The sequence below is a fragment of the Lucilia cuprina genome, chromosome 5 (genome assembly GCF_022045245.1).
Source record: "Lucilia cuprina isolate Lc7/37 chromosome 5, ASM2204524v1, whole genome shotgun sequence".
NCBI lineage: Eukaryota > Metazoa > Arthropoda > Insecta > Diptera > Calliphoridae > Lucilia > Lucilia cuprina.
Window position 1 is genome coordinate 34249356 of NC_060953.1, and position 24090 is coordinate 34273445.

Genomic DNA, 24090 nt, shown 5'->3' on the forward strand with positions numbered 1-24090 from the left:
GTAGCTGTTTCTTTTTTTCTTTAATTTAATTTGTTTTTGAAAAATTTCACCATAATTTTTTTCATTTACTTTCTTTTTTTATTTTCAATTTTATTTATTTATAATATGCGTAATTTGTTTTATTATTTGTACGAGTCGTGTTGAGTAGCGTCTATATCCATTAATTTAATAAATCTGTAAAAATGAAAAGAAATTTTATTTTAACTTTTTTTGTATTTATTTAATTAAAATCAATGACAAAACAATAATAATAATAACAAATACTTAAATTTAAATTTGTTTAAGGTTATAGAGGTTAAATTAATAATAACAATATATAATAACAATGCCAACGTTTTATTTTTAAACTTCATGAGAATTTTAAACAATTTTAACAAACTGTATTTTCCAGATTTATTGAGTAAAATAATTGGTGGTAAGTTTTGTAATTCAAATTTGTATTTTGTAAAGTTCGTTGTAAAATGTATAATAATTATTAAAATTTCCAATTTAAACTTTGATATCCTAAGCTTGATAGTGGCCTGTCCATAGAAATTTAGTTTCCTAGACCTAATTCCTTCTAATTTTCCAATAAATCCAATAAAATAGATCGGACTAAAGTTTATTTCATAGTTCATGATAATGTCTAGCTTATAGTACAGAATATAGCAGAAGATATAGTCTAGGCTAATGTCTGTCTCATGAATATATCTTATGAATCTCGAATCGAAAACCGAGCGTATACTAGACCAGTAGGTACTAAATAATCAATATTCTGTATTCGAATTATAACTGCACGAAGATACTATTATTTATAAAAATTGTTGTGTCGTCTTTAACTTTGGAAACTCTTTCCTTTTACACTAACCAACTGAACTACATTTGTTCATGAAAGGATTAAATGTTTTACCTTAAGCTTAATTTCGATTCAATGCGACTTAGTCCCTTACAAAATTAAACCTTGGTTTCTGGGTTTTAAAATAATTAAAATTTTGTTAGGCTGTGTAATCTTTAACGACATGATTCGATAAATTGAGCTTTTGTTGACTTAAGTATGACAAATTTAATATTTCGACTTGACTTTGTCCAACAATATTAAAAGACTAAGGCGAAGCCCTTTCTCGGCACAACAGAAGTCGATGCATTTGAAAAAAGTACAAATGTTGATCGAAATTAAACGGATACAATACATTCTTATAGCTGTGATTCACGGTTGTCAGATCTTACAACGTTGTCAGTAAAATGTATACATATCATTAGAATTAAAGATCTAACTTTCAGAGAAGATGTTGTTTCTTTGCAGACTAAAGCTACGAATACACTGTTGTAAGATCTTACAACATTGTCAGAAAAAATTTCAACAGTTAACTTACAATTTCCATCTTGCAACATTGTCTCAAATGCCTTTTATGTGCAAACGATTGTTAGACATTTGCTGAACATTTTTCTGCTAACGTTGTAAGATCTGACAACCGAAGGGACTAAAGCTAAATTTCATATATTTAAAGAGATCAAAAATACACGGTTTACAAAAACCAAGCTTTTCCTAAAAAGTTCCAGTTGGACGTACTCTTTCATAATTTAAGGAATAACATTTCTTAGAAGGAACTCAAACTGTCTTAGACTTGAATTTGTAACTTGAGCTTTTATTCGATAAGACCCAACTGGCACAGATGAATTTGTGTATGTTTCTAACTTCATCATTAACTTAATTTTTAAGGACAAAAAGAGGATAAATATTTAGCTCGGGGCAATGTTTTCACGAAATGTAACTATTTTACTTGGATATGGTACCCTAAATGTGAAGTTTCGAAATCGATTATAGCAAAGTCGATTTGGAAAAGAGTTAGTTAAGAAACTAATGAATAAAGTCCCTTAATTTTTAAACAAAACACATGGTAACGGTCCAATTCATCCAATTCCCAAAAAAATATTCAACAACAATTGAACTCAATATTCCGATTTGAATACATTTGAAAACAAACAAAAAATGCCTCTTTGAAAACTTTGGGTGTGGTTAAAATAATTATTTCCCTCTTATATTTTAATTAATTAAATAAAAAAAAAACAGAAATAAAGCCATTATTTAAAAATTCCTTTTATCTTACGTTGCCAATGCTTTAAATCATAAATTACAATATTAAAATAAAATAAAATGAAAAAAGAAGAATTTATATATAAATCCTCATTATTGTTGTATAGAGAGTCTGAATGTGTGTGAGTGTGTATTAATAATAATAATAATATATAGTGAACATGTATTTAATATATACAGACATACATACATACATAAATACCTATGTATATATGAACATTATATTATTAAATTGTATGTTCGAATGTATCTCTGTGTTCATGTTCCCAATACTGAGATATTTTATCAACATTTCTCTTTTATTTAACGTTTGTGTTAAATTTTAAATTTCCACTATTTTATCTTGATTTATTAATATGAAAAATAACAAAAAAAATATATAATAAAAAAAACGACAACTACGAAAAACTGAATTTTCTCTAGAAATAAAATTTAACCGAAAAATGCTGGCGGCTGCTCCCTTTTTTTCAACTGCGTCTTTTTACTATTTTTTTTTTTTTTTTTGTTAATTGATCTGGTTTTTTTTCGCCACCACTACAATTTCAAAAATAAAGAAATAAAATAAAAATAAATAAAATAAAATGATGAAAAATTTTCACTGCGAGAAAATAAATTTCTTGTTTCTTTTTTCGAGGGTATTTTTTATTACTTTTTATAGATGAATTTCAACAAAACAAAAAAAAATAAAGAAATACTTTTTTATTTTAGCAAAAATCTTTAGAGGAGAAGTGCAGAGAAGATGAAGGAAGTAAAAAAAAGTAATTTATTATTCCTTTATTTTCTTCTTGTTGCCGGAATAAGTTTAGCGTTGCCAGAATTCAGAAACTATAAATAAAGCCAAAAAGCGTATGGGAAATAGTTTATTGTTTAACATTTTTAATTATTCAATAAATACCAATAAATATCACTAGGCGTCAAACACAACACATAAAGTTTAGGTCAAAAAAATTGATGATCTTTTGCTGAATGAATTGCACATATGTAAAACGTAACAATTTGGAACCGCCGAAATCAATCGTAAACGTGCTGCATTTCTCTCGAGTTGTGATCAAATACAATGAAAAATGCTCTACTAAAGCCAGATTAGAAATTCCGCTATATAAAACAGTTCTTTATCACATTAACGTCGTACCTTCAAGTTAGAAGAATCGAAACGTTATGGTAACTAAACTGTGACTATATAATCTCGACATGATTCACATATTTTGAAACGTTGAAGCGAAAAGAACCCAAGATTTCTCAGTTATTCTGTAGATTTAGTATCATTAAGACTTTTGCATTACTGAACAGGAACAGGTTTGAAGAAGAAGACATTTTGGGGACGACATTTTATTTATCTGCATGGTAACACAATGCAAGATGGCAATTCGTAGTTTAAACTTTATCGCTGGTCATATCATCACTGTTCGTGATATATTTTCATTGATAATAGTGTCTGAAATGTTTCGAATCCTTGGTAATACCTTCTAAGAGATGAAAATAAAAAACCGAATACAATATTGTTCACACGCTGATTGGAGTTCAGGTTATTTGAAAGAAGAATGCAAACAAGTAAGTGCAAAGAATCTGTAGCAGTTAACACTTAACTGTAATCTGTTTTTATCTTAGAAAATTTGATTAGGGACTTAGACCTAAAGACGAACTGGAGTTGTTTACTAACTGGACCTCAAACTATTTAAAACTCCAAAATTATACGACGGTAAATCGATATAAGGTTTTCCATGTGAGAAGTAATTGTGTAACATTACGAAGAGTCAGTCGATTCTTCTGCGAAAAGAAGAACGCGGACATTTCACATGAACAAGAGCCTACTCAACCAGATGGTTCAATATAATATACAAACTTCTTTGTTTGCTGATTGAAGAGTTACTTAAATTTGGACGAAAATAAGAGCAATACCAATTTCAGAACCATGATTACGGACGTTTTATAGCTGAAGAAGTTTGATAATCAACTAATAATTCGATAATCAGCAAAGAAAACTATCGGGAGCATTTCACATTAACGAACTTCCCACATCTTGGAGAGATTGCAATCCTGGGGAAAAGAGGTGCTTCTAATACTTCTAGTTTGTCGGGACTATAATCCTGTGATGATCAAATGTATTCTCGACCTTTCCTCGGAATGATTTGACATGGGGTCTAACCAGAAATCCACGATAACCGCTAGTCCACAGGGCAGAGTTTCGACTTTGTCTTGTCCCGGTTATTGTCGAGGTGTCTTCGGTGTCCATGTGAAAATGTTGATTAAAAGATTGATACGCGTTAAAGCCTGTAACTCGTGATAAGTTCGGATGTTTTTTTTAATGTCTGGGATGAATGAAAAGTGTGCTGGGTGGAATGATGGATGTAATTTATCTTATACAAGTGATACCATTGAATTTTCCCTCCTTGTCGGAGTATGTTTTGGGTTTACTCGGTTCGCTCATGTTTTTTTACAAAGTGTGTTCTATGTGAATAAAAACAAGTCCTTGTTTTTTTTTTTTTTTTTTTTTTTTTTTTTTTTTTTTTTTTTTGGTTTTCGGTTAACCAATAACGTCTCTAGATGCTGTTGCCGATCCAACAGAAACCATTCCATATGCGTGGTTGTACACGGAAATAATGATTTTGTTTCTCGGAAACGGTGTAGCAATGGTCAGAGATTTGATAACACGAGTAGTTGAACAAAGTGCTTGTTGTGTATAAGATTCAGAAAGAATGTCAAAAACTCACCAAGCCCGTCTAGGCTGTTTTATGTAAATCACTTCAACATCTTTCCGTTAAAGACTGAGAGTATCAAATAATTTAGCAACGATTTACATCGCACATAAAAAAACGACAACTTACAAACTTTAAAAGGATTTTCCATAACTTAAGGCTAATATCGAATCTTCTTAAACACAATTCAAGATCTATGGATGATGCAATTTTTAAATTATCACAACACTTGCAAAAGTATTTTCTCCTTATTGAAACCCTGTTAATTATCACACTCCACTCTGATACTCGTCCTGTGATATGCCTAGTGTATGAATATAAATCCTTGTATGTGGCAACACTTTTTTGTTAACAACTACAACTATAACACTACTAATAGTTGTAGTAGTTGTTGTATTAGTGCTGTTGTTATTGTTGTTGTTTTGTATGTCTTCCTTTTGGCTTTTTCCTTAAGTTGGTTGCTGTTTTGTATGGTTTATGTGTGTAAGTGAGTGAGTGTGTACAATATTAATGTGAATACAAGTGTATGTGTGTGTGAGTATGTACTGCTATTCGTTCGTAAAAGGTCTTGTAGAGAAGAAGATGAAGAAAAAAGTATGTAGTGTTTTGCGTGCCTGACTGACTGAGTGCCTGCTTGCCTGGTTGGTTTGCTTAATTTCTTGGCTGACTTTAGTTTTTTGCTTGTTGGCTGCTAATATATTTTGTTGTAGTTATTGTTGTTGTTGTTTTTATTTTTATTGTTTTTGTAGTTAGTCGTCGCCTTTGTGAGGCCTAATGTCTGGTTTTCTTATTTTTTTTCTTTTCGTATTATTATTATTAGTTTGTTGCAATAAAAATTATTTAATTTTATTGTTGTTGTTATTGTATGAAATTATTAATTTACATAGATATATTTAACAAGAATTACTCGTGATATTTTTTTCATTTCGTTTTCACATTAAATTTCTTTTCTATGAATTTTTCTTTAAATTTTCTTTCATTTCATAGTTTTCCGTTTAAAAGAAATAACGTTTAATATTTCATACATTTTATGTGTTTTTTCCTTTGGTATTTTATTTTTTTCTTTTCATAATTGTCATATTCTTTGCTTTGGTCTTATTTTAGTTTTTTTTTTCTTTTCTTTATATTTTACTTCTTTAATTTATTGTTTTTCTTTAGTTTTGAGGTTTTTACAAAATCAAATAAATTACCATAAAATTTCAAGTAGTTATAGTTTTATTTTTATGAAATTAAATATTCAGTTTTTATTTTTTTTTTTTTTTTTGGTTCTCATGAAATCAAGTTTATTTTTTTAATATTTGCTGTTTTTTTCTTTATAATTTTTTGTAATAAAATATAAATTTGAAATTATTTCAAAAGAATAACAGAACATACGGCATTTTAATTAGTAGAAATTATAAAAAAATTAAATACAAACACTACACAACACACACATGCAATCGATATAAAGAAGGAATAGTAGAAAGATGAAAAAATAAAATTAAAAAAAAAAAAACAAAAAACATACAATGTTGTTGCTCTTGCTTCATGTAGTTAAATGAAATAACAACGCGATACACACAATACGCTTAAATACACTCTACACTAAGCCGCAACTAACCGCACACTAACTTGACAGTTGTATTTAATTTTATACTGAAGTGCAGAAAAAACAAAACTGATCTAAAGGAAACTCAGCAGCAGCGACGAAGGCAGAGCTCTTTACAGAAATCTTTTCTATGGCAGCACAGTTGACTTTGTTAGGATTTTTGTTTTTTCAAATGTGTTTGACGACGACGACTGTTCTCTTTTCTTTTTGCTCTGGTGCGTGTGTTTGTACTTGTGCGTTTTTTTGTCGTTGTTTTCTTTTGTGAAATTTTCTTTATGGGAGATTTACTTTGCTTTCACAAACAAACACACATGTTTTTGTTAATTTGATAGCAAAACAAAAACAACAAAACTTAGACAGAGAATGAGAGAGTAAAAGTAGTAAAATGAGTATAAACTATTTAAAGAGAAGATGAGTAACAAATTGAGAATAATTTTCTTATTAAGTGTGTTAGAGGGTTGCCAAGCTATTAATATTACAATTAATTAAATTAATTTCTTAATTCTACGTTCAAGAGTTAATTAAGTCCATTTATAAAACTAAAAGCCGTGATAGACGGTTGTCAGATCTTACAACGTTGTCAGTAAAGTGTTCAGAAAATGTCTATTGATCGTCTGAACTTACAACTTTTCTTTTGCAGAAAAAGCAATACCGAAAATATTACAAGACAAAATTTGTAAGTTGACAGTATTATTAGACATTTTTTGCACATTTTACTGCCAACGTTGTAAGATCTATCAACCGTGAATACATAGCATAAGTATACACGTACTGACAAAGAAACATTTTTAGCTACAGGTACGTAAATTGTCAGTTTAGATGGTTGTAGGAAAACCTTTAAATTCCATTGCCACACAATTATCAGAAAACAAACGTATCTATCTACTTTGTCAGTTATCAGATTATTGCATGAAAAATGGTGTCACATCTTATTTTAGCTTCACATCATCTTTTTTATGTGACAATAGTTCCATTTCATTAGACATTTATATGACAATGCTTTTTCTGTCAACGTTGTTAGACAAAAAAGTTAAGTTCATACAGTTGTTAGACATTTTTAAACATTTGTTTGCCAATATCGTAAGATCTGACAACCGCGACGAATTCATTCCTACAAGCAGTCCAAGGATTTGGAGTTTGTTCGGAAAAATTCAAATTCTTACAACTGAAATTTTCATCCTTACAACGTTCAAAATCAATAAACATTACCGAATATTCTATATTGATCCTAATTGTTTAGCCTTAGAATTGGGCGAAATCGATCCATAAGTCGTCCAAAATCTAGAAGTAATTTCAGTGCAAATAAAATATTCATCCTTCCGACGTTTAAAAAAAAATAAACAGTCCTGAATATTCTACATTGATCCTAATTGACTACATATGTCGTCCGAAAACTACAAATAATTTCATTGCAAAGAATATTACACCTATCGCCAATCAACATTTCATGTGAAATATGTTCCCGTTTCACTTTTTTCGTTTACAAACTTTTTGGACATGTTGTGAAATATTGTAATGGAATATGAACTATTGTGAATGAATTGTCCACAGCAAAAACACAATAGAAATTTTAACTTTGAGGGTAATTAAAATTTTAAGTGATCAAAAATCTTTACTTCTATTGTCGAATGGGGTGATTTTCACAATTGCAAAATGTGTGTAAATACCTACAAGATTTTAAATGCCATAGATAGTGTTGGCAACTCTATTGTAATGTGCCAAAAATCAACCAAGTACAAATAATTTAACGAGAATGTTTGTTGTTGGTGGCTGGTTTTGTTTGACTGGTGGTCTGGTGTATTTACCTCGTGTCGTATATGTACGGACTTCGTACCAGGCCAGACCAGACAGACAACGAAACAGACATCAAGTATGTTGTAGCAAGTAAAAAAAGTAAAACAAACAAACAAAAAGCTTAGAAACAGACATAAATGCGTTTGCAAAAATAAAAAACAGACACACACACAACCAAACCTGAAGCAGTAAAATGAAAACAGAAGAAAAAACAAAGTCAGGAAAAACGTGCTGTTGCGGTTTAATGTGCAATTCGTACATTTGTTGTTGCTGTTGTAAAATTTATATTTTCCACATGTACATGAACATTTTTCTTTTTTAGTTTTCTTTTTTTGTGTCGCTTGTATTTTTTTATTTTCTAAACCCGTTCACCGCTATTTCCTTTTTTATAATGAAACACAAAAAAATCACAATTTATTACAATTTATTTCATTATTTAGCATTGATGAGTAAGAGCGAGAGAGAAAGAGAGCGGCAAAGTGTTAGTAACAGTTGTTCTCTTTTAATTTCCGTTCAATGTAAAAATAAATGTTCTCTAACATAAATTTAATTTTTTAATATAAAATTTTTTGGGGCTTTTAATTTGAAATTTAAAAAAAAAATGTGGAACTGAAATTAAATAAAATGAAAAGAAAAAAACAAAACACGATTTCTCAACATTCATTTGACTTTTATAAAACAATTGCCATTTTGGATTTTAATTCCATTTTAGACGATTTTGTAATTTAATGAAGCATTAATGTGAAATTAATTTTACGAACATTTTTCTGTTTTCAAAAACCAATATATGATGTTTTTTCTTTAAAGGTATTTATTAGGGTTTGGGGCAGAGTATTGTAGTTTGTTTGTCTTTTGTGTAGTTGTATTTTTTGTTGGCAAATTATTGTGTATTTGTAGAATTTTAAGGGGCTCTTTAAGTAAAAGTAAAATATTTGGGCAACATTATTACCATCGTTCTTCAGCACCATAATTTGGTTATTGTTGTCATAATTATTGTACAGGCGCAGGTAAATGAGCTCTTATTTCTTTAGAGTTGCCAAGCGTTTTCTTATTAATTAAAATTTATAGTTGAACGATGCTTGCAACATGTAGAAAATCTTTAATATCAAGGTAACAATTATAAAAGCGTACCAAGGTCGTTTTTTTTATTAAATTTGCACATACATACATGTGTATAGATAGTTGCATACACAATAAAAATCTTTTTAATAATAAATTAACATATTTTATACTTTCATATATACGATTTTAAATATGATCCCATATAGTTTCAATTAACATCACCAAAAAGTGCCTTTTTATACCCTTCACCTTCGTGAGAAGGGTATATATAAGTTTGTCATTCCGTTTGTAATTTCTATAATATAATTTTCCGACCTTATAAAGTATATATATATATTATGGATCCTTATAGATAGCGGAGTCGATTAAGCCATGTCCGTCTGTCTGCTGAAATCAGTTTTTTGAGGTCCCCAGATATCGGCGAGATATCAATAATTCATTTAGACATGCTTTCGAGAAGATCGCTATTTAAAATCAGCAAAATTGGTCTATAAATAACGGAGATATGAGCAAAAATCCGAGACAACCTCTGAAAATTTCATCAAAAAAGCCGCATTTTTTCATGCATTGTTAAAAAAGCAACAACAACACTGTGAATTGGATAAAGATGTACATGTGCGTGTGGAGATGTACTTGGTTGATTCAGCTGTGTATTTTTTTTTTTGTTTGTATGTTTGGATGCTGTTCTGTTCTCACGAAGGTGAAGGGTATAACAAGAAAAAGGAGATAAAGCAGTAATAATATACAGCTCATATTTGTGTGAGGGTGGTAATACAGTTTGACCGTGGTATTACAGTACAACGGTTAATATTTCTTTCTGCTACAGTTTATATTTGTTTGTGTGTATGTTATGTGTTTTTTAAAACATACTTGGTAAACGGTATATAAGATTCGACACAGCCGAATATAGAAATATTACTTGTTGTAGTTCAGATTGCTCAGGGTATTATTTGTATACTATAAAGTATTTTGTTAAAATCTCGCTGTTATGAGCCATGCCGAAGCACCCAAACCTTTAATCAAATTAGAGAAATAAAAATTTTGTAGAGCGAAATACATCATCAATATATCGGTATCTCTGTATGTAAAGATGGTATGACAAGGATGTAGGAATTTCATAACGTAATCACCACGATCGCCAATTATCACTTCACATGCAATATGTCCCCTTTTCACTTATAGATTTTTTTCGTTCACTAACTTTTTTGTCGTGAAAAAAATTCTCTGTTGTGAAATTTGTTGATGGAATTTTGAAAACATTGAACAGCTGTTCCATACAAAATTAACTATTGTGAATGAACAACAAGTTCACAATAACAATTTTCCCTACGAGGGAAATAAAAATTTCAAGAACAGGGAATAGAATATGTATTCTGTTGGGATGGTAAAAGCTCCGGTATATTTCCCGAATTGAAAACACATAATCAGTTCTAGTTTCCCTGGAGTAATTAAGAGTCTTTTCCAAAATTTCAACAATTTAGAACAATTTCTGCCACATCACCAAGTGCCAACTGTTGAAATATCGGAGTGAGAACACAAACATACATACATACATACATACATACATACATACATACATACATACATACATACATACATACATACATACATACATATATAGCTCATGTTATCAATCCTTAAACTAAAATTTTCTCTTTGCGATTTTGGGTTTAAATCACAGCTAATACGTGAATCCCAAACAGTGACCTGCCAGGACATGTCCTGTTTGATTCTCTAAGACCAATTATTTCAGGGAGGGACTGAGAATGCATTTGACACCAACAGTTTATAGTCCCATTATACTATAATATATAAAGGTAGTACTTCTATACACCGGGATTGCATAAATAAAAAATAGGATAAATTAAATTTCCTAGCATTTGTGCTGAGCACAAAAACATACTCACACACATCGATACTTAATAAATATAAAAGTATTATTTGAGTGAGTGTCCATGTGTTTTTCTTCAATTTACTGATGACAATAAGAATTAAATTGTAGAGAATAGAATATAGACAAACAGACAAATGGACAGTAGACAATCAAATGCAAGTAAAATTAAGTATTCTGTCAATGAAAAGTAATACTGTATATAGTTTAAATAAATACATACATATGTATAAACATGCATAAATACATACATAAGTTATGTATATAAAATTATGTGTGAATATATTTATGAATAATGTTTAAAGAAAACAACAATAGTAAATGTAGTAAAATACCGTTAAATATCAAATTAATGTACAGTGACACCATGTAGTACTAAGTAACAAGTTGATTTAATACGAGAACAGTTTAAAAAATCACTTATTGTGGTGAATTTGTGGTTATGATATTGAGGTAATTTTAAATTTTTATTTTTTTACAATTCGATATTTCCGACTTAATTTTTTAATTTTTGAACAAATAAGCAGCGAAATGGATTTTGAATACGAGAGGTATTACGACCAACAGATAATTGTATATCATTTCGATTCATTTGGATGAAATTTTAAATAGTCTTACTAATCTCGAAGCATGTACCATTAAGAGTAGGGTTCTATAGTTGAAATGAAAAGTCGACTTTTTGCATTAGGTAAAAGTCGACTTTTCGACTTTTTGCATTTAGGTAAAAGTCGACTTTTCAACTTTTGCATTTTATCCAAGGTCGATTTTTCGACTTTTTGACTTTTTTCAGTTAGTTAAAAGTAGACTTTTCGACTTTTAGTATTTTGTAAATAGTCGACTTTTTCAGACTTTCGACTTTCGACTATTTTCGACTTTTTGCATTTATGTAAAAGTCGACTTTTGAACTTTTTCGATTTTTCGACTTTTTTCAGTTAGTTAAAAGTAGACTTTTTGACTTTTACTATTTTGTAAATAGTCGAATTTTTCAGACTTTTTCGACTATTTTCCACTTTCCAACATTTTTCTACTATTTTCGACTTTTTTGACTTTTTCCGACTTTTTGGCTATTTTCGACTGTTCGAGTATTTCAGACTTGTCGACGATTTTCGACTTTTTCCGATTTTTTTCGATTTTCAACTATTTTCGACTGTTTGACTATTTTTGTCTTTTTTCGACTTTTCGACTATTTTAGACTTTTTTTACTTTTTCCCACTATTTTCGACCTTTAAACTTTTTTTGACTTTTAATCGAGTTAACGACTTTTTTGGAACAAAATAGTCGACTTTCGACAAAAAGTCGATTGTTCGATTATTCGATTTATAAAACCCTAATTAAGAGCGAGTTTTTAAGTTGGCAATCAAATGCCAAGTAATAATCAGATTAGTTAATCAATAAATAAATTGGTTCTGATGTTAATCCCTTTTAATGTTTTTGCAGTGTTGCCATACAAAACAATGCATGTTTTTTTTTTAAAAAGAAGAATACAATTGTTAATGTAATATGAAAATTAATAAAAAATTAAATTTAAAACAAAATCTATGTATTGTCAAGTCTCCCTAATTAATACTAATCAATAAATTAAACATTTTAATGTTTATTTTAGTAAAAATTATATTATTTTTTTGCATCAGCTGTTTACACTTCTAAATTTTTTGCTCAAGTTTAAACCATCTCCATTAGGCGCTTAAACTAGCAAACAAAATTAGCTGATTGAGTATTTAAAAACAACTTTCGGGGATCAATTTTAATTTAATCCCTAATCCTTCATCTAAAAATTGGCCCTAAAAGATGTAATTAATATAAATGCAGGGTTTTTACTTTAGGTCCTCAAGGACAATGACGAGGGATACAGATAAAGTATAACCAATTCTTTGTGGTCTTAAGTTTATGCTGTTTTCGCTTTGCTTTTCGAGTTTAATACAAAAAAATTAACAGAACCATAGAAATTTAATTTATAAACCTGAATATTCTAATACCTTTCACAGCAGAGTAAAAGGTCTATCTTTTGAATGTGTATTAAATACCAGATTCATCTAACTGACTTCGTAAAATAAATTGAATCTAAGTAAGAAATTAAATTACTGCTTCATTTATCCCGTCACAGTATAAAAAAATTGGATAATTTAAAAGAAGAAATTAAAAAAAATTTAAAAGAAAACAAAAGTAACAAATAAATCTTGATATGCATATGTATATATAGATTGAATAATTTACCAGTTTATATTAAAAATAATATTATTTTATTATTTTTTTATTTAAAAATTATTAAATCACACAGACATACATACATGAGTGTGCATAAGCTTACATTAGATGTGTATAATTTATTAAATCATTAAAATTTTCATATATGTATGTACTTATATATTTTTTGCTTTTTCAAAATTTTAGTTATTTATTGAAATATTTCTCGAATATTATTTTAAACATCTCGTTTAATACACAATAAATGAACAAAATTGTAATTTTTCAATTAATTTTAATTATAAACTTAATTAGGAAACAAAAAAACTGAAAATAATAAACCGAACTGTTGTTGTATTAGGTAAAATATATAAACAACAACAAAAATGCTCACACGGACACAAACACTATAACAAAATCACTACTATGTATGTCTATGGCTGCCAGATGTAAAGATTCATAAGCGCTTTGGTGATTTTTTTAATTTTTCAAAAAGGATGACGTTTACACGACTTGCAATTGAATTGCTCCTATCAAATACATCGTAAAAACTCTTCTACAACAATCGATTTGATACAATTAAGAAAATGATGAGGAATAATATTTAAGTTTATCTGTGAAGTCTGAACTCAATGTAGAAACCTTGGTGTAGAGAATTGTAGACGTAGTAGTAACAACAACCCTACATCTTATATTAAACCAGTAACCTTCCTATAATCGCATCAAAACTTTAAATCTTATATCTGCATCGGTCTATTAGACCATAATTTTCAGATCCAAGCACATGTCAATGTGACTACACCATTTCCAATTGCATTACAAAACTTCTAAACATATTTCAAAGATTTCCAATTCAGAAATTTCCTTTCCATGTGACATACCGATTTATATTTCTTTTTCTTGGATAGAGTCCATTAAGGTCCACTGACAGGAATAATAATAGTGTTTCTGTATTATATGTAAAGCTATGTACACGGTTAGATCTTAACTCTGTCTAACAACAGTGTCAACATACAAATTTTGACTTGCAACATTGTCAGTAATACTTTTTCTGACAATGCTTCGGAAGAAAAATTGTAAGTTCACACGATAGTTAGACATTTTTTGCACATTTTACTCTAACAACCGTGTACCACAGTTTTAAGTTTAAGTAATGAAAACCATATGTATATGGTATGGTAAATCTTTAAAACATATCCAAAAAGTTGATTTTATCTTTCGATCTAGCCTTACCAAATATTGACGCCAGCATAAACATTTTAAGACAGGGCAACAGTTAAACTTTAGTTTTAATTTATTCTCATTGATATAATGTGAATATTAATTAAAATATTTGATTTTCGGATCACGTTAAAAATTACTATTATTAATAAATTTAAGAGTCCGAATAGCTTCTTGAAGAGTGAATACCATTCCCCTCGAAAAAGGAATTTGTTTCTTAGGACATCAACTTTTAAAGTAGAATTAGAGTATATATAGGTTTGTCATCCCGTTTGTAATTTCTATTATATATATTACATATTATGTATCCTTTTAGGTAGCGCAGTGGATTAACCCTTGTCCGTCTGTATGTTTGTTGAAATAAGCAAAATCGGTTCATAAATTTTATCAAAAAGAGACAATTTTTTCATGTTTTGATAAACAAGCAATAACAACACTATGTATTGTTAAAATAAAAGGTGGAGGTACACAACACGCATTGAGGTGGCAACGCGTTTTACGCTTTTTAAACTTTTTGCGCTTTATAAGGTGGAAGTTTACATCACGCGTCATTTTAATCTTTCTTTTATTGTTTTTTTTTTACATGATTACTGTTTAAAAAACAAAATTTAAAGTTATTTCATATTAGTATATTTTTATTCTACACAAAAACAAAATACAGCACTGATCAAATGCAGACGCGTGAAAAGTTAAATGTTGCTGAACTTTTCGCGCAGACGCGTTACAAACGGCAGTGTGTAACTGGTTCACACTAGGAAACTTTTGTTGAGAAACTTTTGATTTTGTGTGTGAGAGAAAGAGATGGTTGATATTTCTTTCTCTTTCTCTCACACACAAAAATTAAAAGTTTCCTAGTGTGAACCAGGTCTAAAATGAAAATACACTATTTCAACTTTTTTGACATAAGCCTATAACGCGTGTTGTGTACCTTGAGTAGGTGTGGATATATTTAGTATTATTGCGCTTTTCATTTTGTTTCGTATGTTTGGATGTCTGTTGGTTTTATTGCGCTATGTATTTGTTTTGTATTTGGACGACGATTGGTTTCATGGCGTTGTGTATTTTGTTTTTTTTTTGTACTTTTGAATGTCTATTGGTTTCATTGCCTTTTTATGTGTTTTATTTCGCTTCCATAATGATATACATAGTAGGAAAAGTGAAATAAATATACATTTTATAAAATTAAACTTTTTAAATACACCATATAGCACTCTTACTTGTTTTTTTAGTTTTATAAAAAAAATATTTTATTATTTCCATGGCACAAATTTTGAAGAAATCAAAGAAGTCCTATTGCTTAAGCAATTTTACACTTTTTAATCGAGTTCTTTTACGAGTTCCTGTTATAGGTACAATTAGGCTAAAATTTTGACACCAATTAACAAAATGAGATACATCTCTAATGTACATATTAGAATTCCTAATATTAAGCGTTTTTAAATATCAACGTTTGGCAATACCTGTAACAATATTTGGCAATGAAACTAAAAAATACCACATATGACAACCTTATATTATGACTTTGCTATTCAAAATGTAACAGCTGATTTAATAATGAAAGTTATGAGTAAATTACTGTTATTTTCTTAAGCGATTTTTCACTTCAACCGTCTGGCAACTACTTGTGAACACAAATAGAAATTATATTATTATCATTATTATAATAAAACAAAAACTACAAAAATTATTGGGGAAAAGCGGGCGCTTGTTGCCATCTCTTGTACACTCAATGTTAAAATTAACTAGAGTAAATGAGAAAGAGAGAGTTTGTTCGGTCATTAGCTCATTTTATTAAAGTTCAGTTTGCTAGTGAGCAACTATAATGAAGAAAAACGGAACAAGTAAAAAAATTAAAATTAAGTAAAGCAAATAAAAAATAAACGCACACACAACTTTTTCTTAATTACACTTTGCTAGGCGAGCACTTAAAATATACATACGTACATATGTATGAACAAATATTAATAAAAGGAAATAGGGTAAATGCACCTAATGTCGGCATCACCCAGTAGTCGGCATCTTTTACATAAAAATGTAAATAAATAAGAAAAGCTGTACAAATTTATTAAGGTTTGATCTATATTTCATAGAAAATATGGTCTTTTTGCTTTATGAAATGAGTAAATTTAAGTAGGATTACTAATTTCCTCTATATTTGACGTTTTTTAGTGACAGCTTTGCAGCATTTGTAGTACTGTCAGTTTTCTTAAAAAAAATTTAGTTTTAGTGCCACCTTAAACAAGTGAATATTTATATGAAATTAAATGATTTATTGGACAAAAATTGATTTAAATGAAAGAAAACAGTTGAAATATTCAATTTAAAGTGAAAAAGTTAGTTAAAAATATATTTTTTTGTAATTTTAATCGCTGCCGCCATTAGGAACAAAATTTTTTATGAATTCTTATTGTCGGCATAGGGGTGCCGACTACTGGGTATTAAGTTCGATCATACGTATTCTATAGTCGGCACTCTAAAATTTATTATTTCTCTATAGAAAATTGGGTATATTACTATGAAAAATTTCTATATAACAATTTTCTCTTCAAAAATTATATGTATAACAGTTATTTTTGTAAAAAAAATTTATGTATAACACTTCTCTATAAAAATTTATGTATATTACAATTTCCTCTATAGAAAATTGATTGTACAACATTTGTTTCTATAGAGAATTATGTGTATACAATTTTTTTCTATAGAAAATTTTATGTATAACAATTTTTGATACAAAAAATTATGTGTATATCAGTTTTCTCTATGAAAAATTGTGTGTATATCCTTTTTTTCTATAGAAAATTACTTCTATAATAGCTTTTTCTACAGAAGATTACAATTATTTACTACAGAATATAATTTTCTATACAAAAAATATGTGTATAACAGTTTTTTCTATTAAAAATTTTGCATATTGAAATTTTTTCTAACAAAATTGCTTCTTAACTGTGTTTTTACAAAAAAATTATGAGTATAACATTTTTTTCTATAGAAAATTCCTAGTATGACAATTTTTCTATAGAAAAGTGTTCTTATTATAATATCCTCTATGAATCTTATGTTAAATTTTTTCCTATAGGAAATTGCATATTTTTATAAAAGATTTTCTTTAAAAAACAGTACATATAACACTTTTCCCTATAAAAAATTACTTTTTTCTCTAACAAAAAATATAATATTGTACAGAAAATTGCATGTATAACTCTTTTTCTATAGAAAAAAATGTTATTATGTATACTTATTACAATTATAATTATGTTCATAACATATTTTTCTACAGAAAAAACGATATTATTACAGTTATTTCTATAGAAAAAATTTAATTAAATATTTTCTTTGGAAAATTGTGTATATATCACTTTTTTCTATAAATAAATATGCTTTTTTCAAACAAAAAATCTACTGCCGACTATAGGGACATTTTTTGTCGAACTTAGGAACACTGGTGCCGACTATTGGAAAATGTGGAGTTTTTAACAAAATTTACAAATTACTAAAAATTAGTTATTTGTTTTTCAAAAAAGGTAAATAGATTTAAAACTTAACTAAACACATAATTGAAATAACTAAAAATCATCGTAATAACATTTACCGACTCTTTAGGGGGATAGTTTGAAAAAGAGAAAAAAGTTAAACTGCCGACTATTGGTACATTTACCCTACAAATTAAAAAAAGAGAAAATATTCTCTAAACAAATAAAAAATATGTATTATTTTTGGTATTTTACTTGTCACTGCTGAAACATGTTTTTCGTACACAAATTAAAACAACAAACAATTTTTTTGCGAATATTAAAGTAAAGAAAGAAACAAATAAGCGAGCATAGATTTTTAACATTAAGTAGGTATTCTTTTATTATTAAGTTCTTTACTTTTTAAAAACACAGCAATCATAAGTTATACATTGATTTTTTTTAACGGCAAATGACAACCGACCGACTGACAAACACCGCACAACAAAGTTTCGTTTCGCACTGGTTTTTGTGCAAGAGCATGGCAGACTAAAGAAATTTCGGCACATTATTTTCACTTTACTTTTTGCTTTTTTATTTCTGTTTCTACTTTTTGTTTTGCTTTGCTTTTGTTCAGCTACACATATGGTGTGTAATCAGATAAAAAAGCCTAAACACATACAATACTTTTGCCAAAAACATAACGCAATGATGTTAATAAATCGACACAATCATTGCGTTATGTACAATGCAAAATTTATTTGGACTCTATCCGATTGGCCCAATAATATGTAGAAATTTCAAGTGTATCCCACAACTGGAGAATTTTTCCTTGTATGGCAACATTGATTATACAACTTTCGTATTTTGTGTTAAAGTTTGCAGTAGCGATTGGTAATTCACAGTTGAATCAAAGTGATGCTACATAATTAGGTTTTGTTTATTTGTGTTAAATTTTACTTTACATACCGTTTTGTTTTTTTTATTTAACACTCTTTATTGTGCACTTTTTTGTAATTATTTAAAACACAAAACAAATAAATAAAAAACACTCTAAATAAAAGAAACAATAAATAAATAAAAATTGCGAATCTTTAACTCCTTTTTCAAATCACAGTTTCAATAATATTGAGCACTAAATGTGTGAGTGATTATCAACAATTAGAGGTTAAATAAATTACTCACAAAAGAAAAGGATGTGTCAAAAATAGTTGTTATTTTTATGTAAAAGTGTTGTCAACTTAGAACTTTTTGTCCACCACAAAAATGTCAGCTTATTTACTTTTTCAGGTTGTTTCTGATATTATTTTGCCTTTATTTAGAAAATCTACTTTGTTAGGTCCAAATCGATGATAATACAGGTCAAACATGTTTTAACCCAGAGCCCTGAGCTGGAATCTGGGTTTAAAATTTGTCGATAACATATGGTTTTTTAGATATAGTACCATAAAGTTGAAAAAATAAAGCGGATTTTCTTAAAATCAATAGAATTGAGCATTTTCAGATCATTCTTTAAAGTATTGTATTCTCAAACATAAACAATAATAGTTATGCGTTTTAAAATATCGTTATAAAATTTTGCACAAAAAGTCCACATATAATAAGAATCAACATATCAACTGTTTTTCTATTTGAAATCCATGTTTGTAATTTAAGAACAAATAACAAAAAAGTTACAAAGGGATTAACTTGGGGACGAGGTAATAATGGATTTGGCAACCTGTAAAGGGCCCTTCAGACGTTCACACTTTACGTACGACAAGTTTAATGAAGAAGTAAAATGAAATTCCATCTGTATGACAAAAAATAAATTTTTTGTGTTTACACGATTGGTATAAAACAATAACAAAGTAAGATGGAAATAGCTGTTTCACTTTTTTGTATGTGTTTACATAAAAATACATCCCTGAACTGATGCGACTTTAAATCATTTCAAAAAATGAAGAGAGCCATACGACTTTCAAATATTCTTTTCTCTCAACTTTCAAATATTATTTTCTCTCAATGTGTGATGGTTTCATTATATATTGCGTTTAAACGATCCCATCCGTACTTTTCTACACAAAATTTTGACAGATCATATTACTTGTGTGATCGTGTAAAGTCGATTTAAATAACTTGACATAAGTAACATATATGTTTATAATATATGTTTTATAGATAAAATTATATAATTTATGTTAAATTCGGATTGGTCATAGAAAAATATACATAATAATTATATGTTTCTAGCTTTGTTTGGCAACCGTTCCGAAACGGTATGAAAATAGATAATAATAGATCATTATTTTGGCCTATTTCAGTAAGGGTAATCAAATGAAATGTTGTTTTAGGGGTAAACATTGGCAAAAAAGATTTTTTGATAGATAAGTGAAAATTATATTCGCATTTTAATCATAAATAAAAAAATAAAATAATCAAGTGTCGAATATTTAGAAGTCCCAACAATGTCTACACCTTTCTACAGCTGTGGCAATCCTGTGGCTAACAATGTAACAACTCTGTTTTTGCACAACAATAAAAAAACGAAACATGTGTTTTTGTTGTTGTAAAACGCGGTATTAGTATTAAGAAATATTTGTCATAGATTGTAAAATAATTTTTTGAGGATTTTTCCAAAAAAATACACATAAAATTAGTTATGAAATTCGTTATAGAACATTTAAGTAAAAACTCTGGACGTCTAGGGCATTTGGTGCAGCTGGAAAGTGGAAAACAATATAAAACTCCTCTGTTAGTGCAGGTGACAAAGGTAAACAAATATTAATATATTCAAGAAATTTAGCCGGGAATATGTTTTAAGTAATGCTATTAAATTGCAGGGTGGTAGCATACCCTACCTCAGTCGTGATGTATTTGACCATGTCACCCAAGAGCAACAAGTATTACAAATGTCTTTGGCTACCATGGATCATATGAAAGAAGCTTTGACTCATTTCAAAGGTGGTGGTTTGTCTGGTTTTGTAGGATACAAAGATTATCCTACCTTCCTCACCATAAGAGATCCTTGCGAATTAATTCCAGGAGGCTTTAATGAAAAAGATATTGTACCTTTGTTTACACGTCGTGGCAAAGAGCCACTCACTGTGCAAAAGTTTGTTAGTTTAGTGGAGGCATTTAAACCTGACATTTATCAAGGTCTCTGCGATGCTGATACTAATTGGGAGAGTGCTAAGAAAAGAATACAAAAGTCGGTGGATCGTACTGAAGCATTTATGGATGCCTGTTATGAACATCACAATAACTCCGAGACTTTAAAAAAGAGCTGCTTATTTGCTCCCATTGTAGGAGGCTACAATACCTTTAATCGTTCACAATCTATTAAACATGCCAAAGCGAAAGGTGCCGCAGTGATAGGTGGTTATATTTTTGAAGGTTTCCATAGTTATGGCTTGTCTGCTACAGAGGTAAAAAGTGAACAAATTATGCCTATTATGAGTCATTGCTTTAAGGAATTGGATACGGATAAACCTTTTATGTTGCCGGGTGCTTTTACTCCAGTGATTATGTTAAAATTGATTCAATTAGGAGTTGATATATTTGATTCATCATATGCTTATTGTGCTGCCACTAATTTTAAGGTTTTATCTTTTAATTTTGATTTGAGCCAGAAAACAACGACGGAAACGCCATTTATAGATGTTACAGATGAGTGGTAAGTCCAGGAAAAGTTTTTATTTTTTTATCATAAACATCCTCATGTTTCATTAATTGGTTTAAAGTTTAATATTCGATGTTATTTAAGAATCTAGTCAAAGCTGGTTTTGATACAAGTTTTTTAATTGTTGCAAAAAATTTTCCCATCCTTCATAATTTTTAAATAAGATTAAATAGATACAATCAGCACATTTCCATTAGTTAAATTTAAATAAAAAACTATACATTAAAAAACACACACACATATTTTAGCTTAAAAGAAGATTTTAATCCACTACTAAAGGACTGCTCTTGTTTGGCTTGTCAGAAACATACAAGAGCTTATATACATCATCTTTATAAAACCTCTGAACTTTTAGGACCAATACTAATAATGATGTAAGTAACTATGAAAACACAACGAATTATTTTTAAAATTAATATAAAAAATTTTCTTTTGCAGCCACAACTTACATCATCTAATGCAATTCTTTACCACAATACAAAACTGCATATCAAATGACAATTTAAACGAATTAATAGAATTGCTAGAAAAACAAGGCGGTGATAAACCTGTAGAGTATCGCATCGAAGCCAATACTAAAGTTATTAGTAGAGCAGGTTTAGGCAAAGGGTTTGCTGATGCCAAAGAATAATAAAAAGTGAAAAACTTTTGGAGCTAGTAATGACTATAATGTATATTTATTTTACTTTTGTAATTTGCTATTATTTTTTATAATAAATGTACATTTAGCTAAACATATCTTATGGTTTAAATTAATTCTAAATTTTTGTATAAAACTGATTAGTTACTGTTAGGCGAAATATTTATATATCTTTTTATAAACTTCACCACTTTCAGAAGTTATTTTTCTAATAACATCCTCCTCCGTTAGAGAGTCGTAAAGTTCTTGCACTAAAAGATAAAAGAATGTTAGTTAAACATATTTTTTTCTAATTTTTTTCGCTTAAAAGATACATTTACCTCCTATAGGAACAAAACCCGCTAATTCACAAAAACCTATATTTATTGTATTAAATTGTTTTACAATGCAAAATTCTTCTCTGGCGAAAACAAAGATTTTTAATTTTTTATCTTCCGCTACCGGTGTCATGAAAATATTATGTGGCATATTGTTATCGCATAACCATATTATAAATTTAAAGAGTTTGAGTAATTTTAGTTCTATTTTTGTTTTTGAATCATGAGTATCGAATATAAAACAAACTGCCTGTGTGGGCATATTGTCATCCAAACAATATATATCCGGGTCAGAGAGATGTTGTAGTTTCTGAAAAAGTAATTGAATATTTTTTGTTAACAATTCTTTCAATCGCAATCCCGTGATTGCCGTTCAATTTAGAAAACTATTTAAACATTTCCAAACTTACCACACGATCTATATACAATTCCTTTTCAATTAACATTAAATGCAGATGTAAATGGTTAACTGATGCCAAGGCTCCCGGACTGTTATAACCAATACGAAAATAACGATTTCCCTCTAAAGACAATAAAAAATCAACACAAAATCTTAAAGCATCCGAGGTAAGACGTTGCGGTAAACCCTTCTCTACATTCGGACATATTAAGGTGTGATATTTTGTTAATGGACTATTATTTATAATAAATGATATTTCCGTTTCCTCTTCAAATTTAAGTTTCATTAAAATTTCGGCTGCAGCAACTTTTTTGAAATTAAATTTTTCTTCATTAAATTGTGGATCCATAGAGAGTATAGTTTGTGGTGGTCTTCGTAGGGTGATACGTTTGGGATTGTACTAGAAATGTGTTTTAAAAGTTTTTTTATTATTTGGTGAAAAATTTGTCTGTCCGTCCATTCGTTTAATTACTTTACATACCTCTGAATAAAATTGATATTTTCCCGGCAAATATTTGCATTGTGTTATCTCCAATTTATAGGCAAATACATTGGGCATAAGTTGCAGTTGTTGCCATTTTTGTATTAATTCATTTAGGAAAAGATTTGCTGGTTTTTTAAGGGACATTGTGTGTTTAGTGAGGTAACGTGAAAAAAAACGGAACAAAAAAGGTAAATAACGTCATAATAAAAATATAAAACAGCTGTTTTTTGTTTACATCTGTGTTGTCCAACCAAAGACCCTTCTCATTACGATATTTTATTTTTAACTTACATATTATATCAGGTGGTTGAAAACATTGATGTTGAGACATAAGGTAACATTCTCTTCATCCTCTTCGTCAACTGGACAATTGTCCACGCTAATTGATTCTGTTTCGAATAGAGCATTTTCATATGGAAATCGACATGTCAAAAGTACCAATACTATTATAGAATATTTCACCATTGTTAATAGATGCCCTACATTAAAGGTCCAGGTTACTGTCACTCAAGATAGCCATTTGTTGTTTAAATATCAGCTACTTTAACTTTATGACTCCTTATCTAGTTTTTCGCCCGTTTTATAATACATAATTGAGCCGAAATATTGCTGCATTAGTCTAGAAGTTT

The 24090-nt window shown here is 28.9% G+C and overlaps 2 protein-coding genes and 1 long non-coding RNA gene across 4 annotated transcripts; 1 reads left to right on the forward strand and 2 right to left on the reverse strand.

Moving 5' to 3' along the window:
• Positions 1-69: 69 nt before the first annotated feature.
• LOC111687430 lies at positions 70-18514 on the reverse strand. Of its 2 annotated transcripts, none has more exons than XR_006941046.1 (3): positions 18380-18514; positions 6278-6709; positions 70-174 (listed from the first exon to the last, which is right to left on the reverse strand). It is a non-coding gene; the product is annotated as an uncharacterized LOC111687430 (long non-coding RNA). The 2 variants fall into 2 exon arrangements; XR_006941045.1 differs by having other exon boundaries at positions 6278-6754.
• Positions 18515-20494: 1980 nt separating this feature from the next.
• On the forward strand, positions 20495-22358 carry LOC111679556 (queuine tRNA-ribosyltransferase accessory subunit 2). Its single transcript, XM_023441134.2, has 4 exons — positions 20495-20711; positions 20782-21614; positions 21869-21994; positions 22059-22358. Exons 1-4 carry the CDS (start codon positions 20601-20603, stop codon positions 22249-22251), a joined length of 1263 nt encoding a protein of 420 aa, XP_023296902.2. The 5' UTR covers positions 20495-20600; the 3' UTR covers positions 22252-22358.
• On the reverse strand, positions 22274-23627 carry LOC111679555 (GDP-D-glucose phosphorylase 1). Its single transcript, XM_023441133.2, has 4 exons — positions 23459-23627; positions 22988-23377; positions 22581-22887; positions 22274-22511 (listed from the first exon to the last, which is right to left on the reverse strand). Exons 1-4 carry the CDS (start codon positions 23603-23605, stop codon positions 22411-22413), a joined length of 945 nt encoding a protein of 314 aa, XP_023296901.2. The 5' UTR covers positions 23606-23627; the 3' UTR covers positions 22274-22410.
• Positions 23628-24090: the final 463 nt, after the last annotated feature.

Bases quoted from the DNA above. Each gene is read 5' to 3' on its own strand.
- LOC111679556 (XM_023441134.2), top strand. From the start codon at position 20,601: ATGAAATTCGTTATAGAACATTTAAGTAAAAACTCTGGACGTCTAGGG. The intron at 20,712-20,781 runs GTAAACAAATAT...ATTAAATTGCAG, and splicing joins TGTTAGTGCAGGTGACAAAG to GGTGGTAGCATACCCTACCT. The intron at 21,995-22,058 runs GTAAGTAACTAT...TTTCTTTTGCAG, and splicing joins GGACCAATACTAATAATGAT to CCACAACTTACATCATCTAA.
- LOC111679555 (XM_023441133.2), bottom strand. From the start codon at position 23,605: ATGTCCCTTAAAAAACCAGCAAATCTTTTCCTAAATGAATTAATACAA. The intron at 22,888-22,987 runs GTAAGTTTGGAA...TTACTTTTTCAG, and splicing joins AATTGTATATAGATCGTGTG to AAACTACAACATCTCTCTGA. The intron at 22,512-22,580 runs GTAAATGTATCT...TTTATCTTTTAG, and splicing joins GGGTTTTGTTCCTATAGGAG to TGCAAGAACTTTACGACTCT.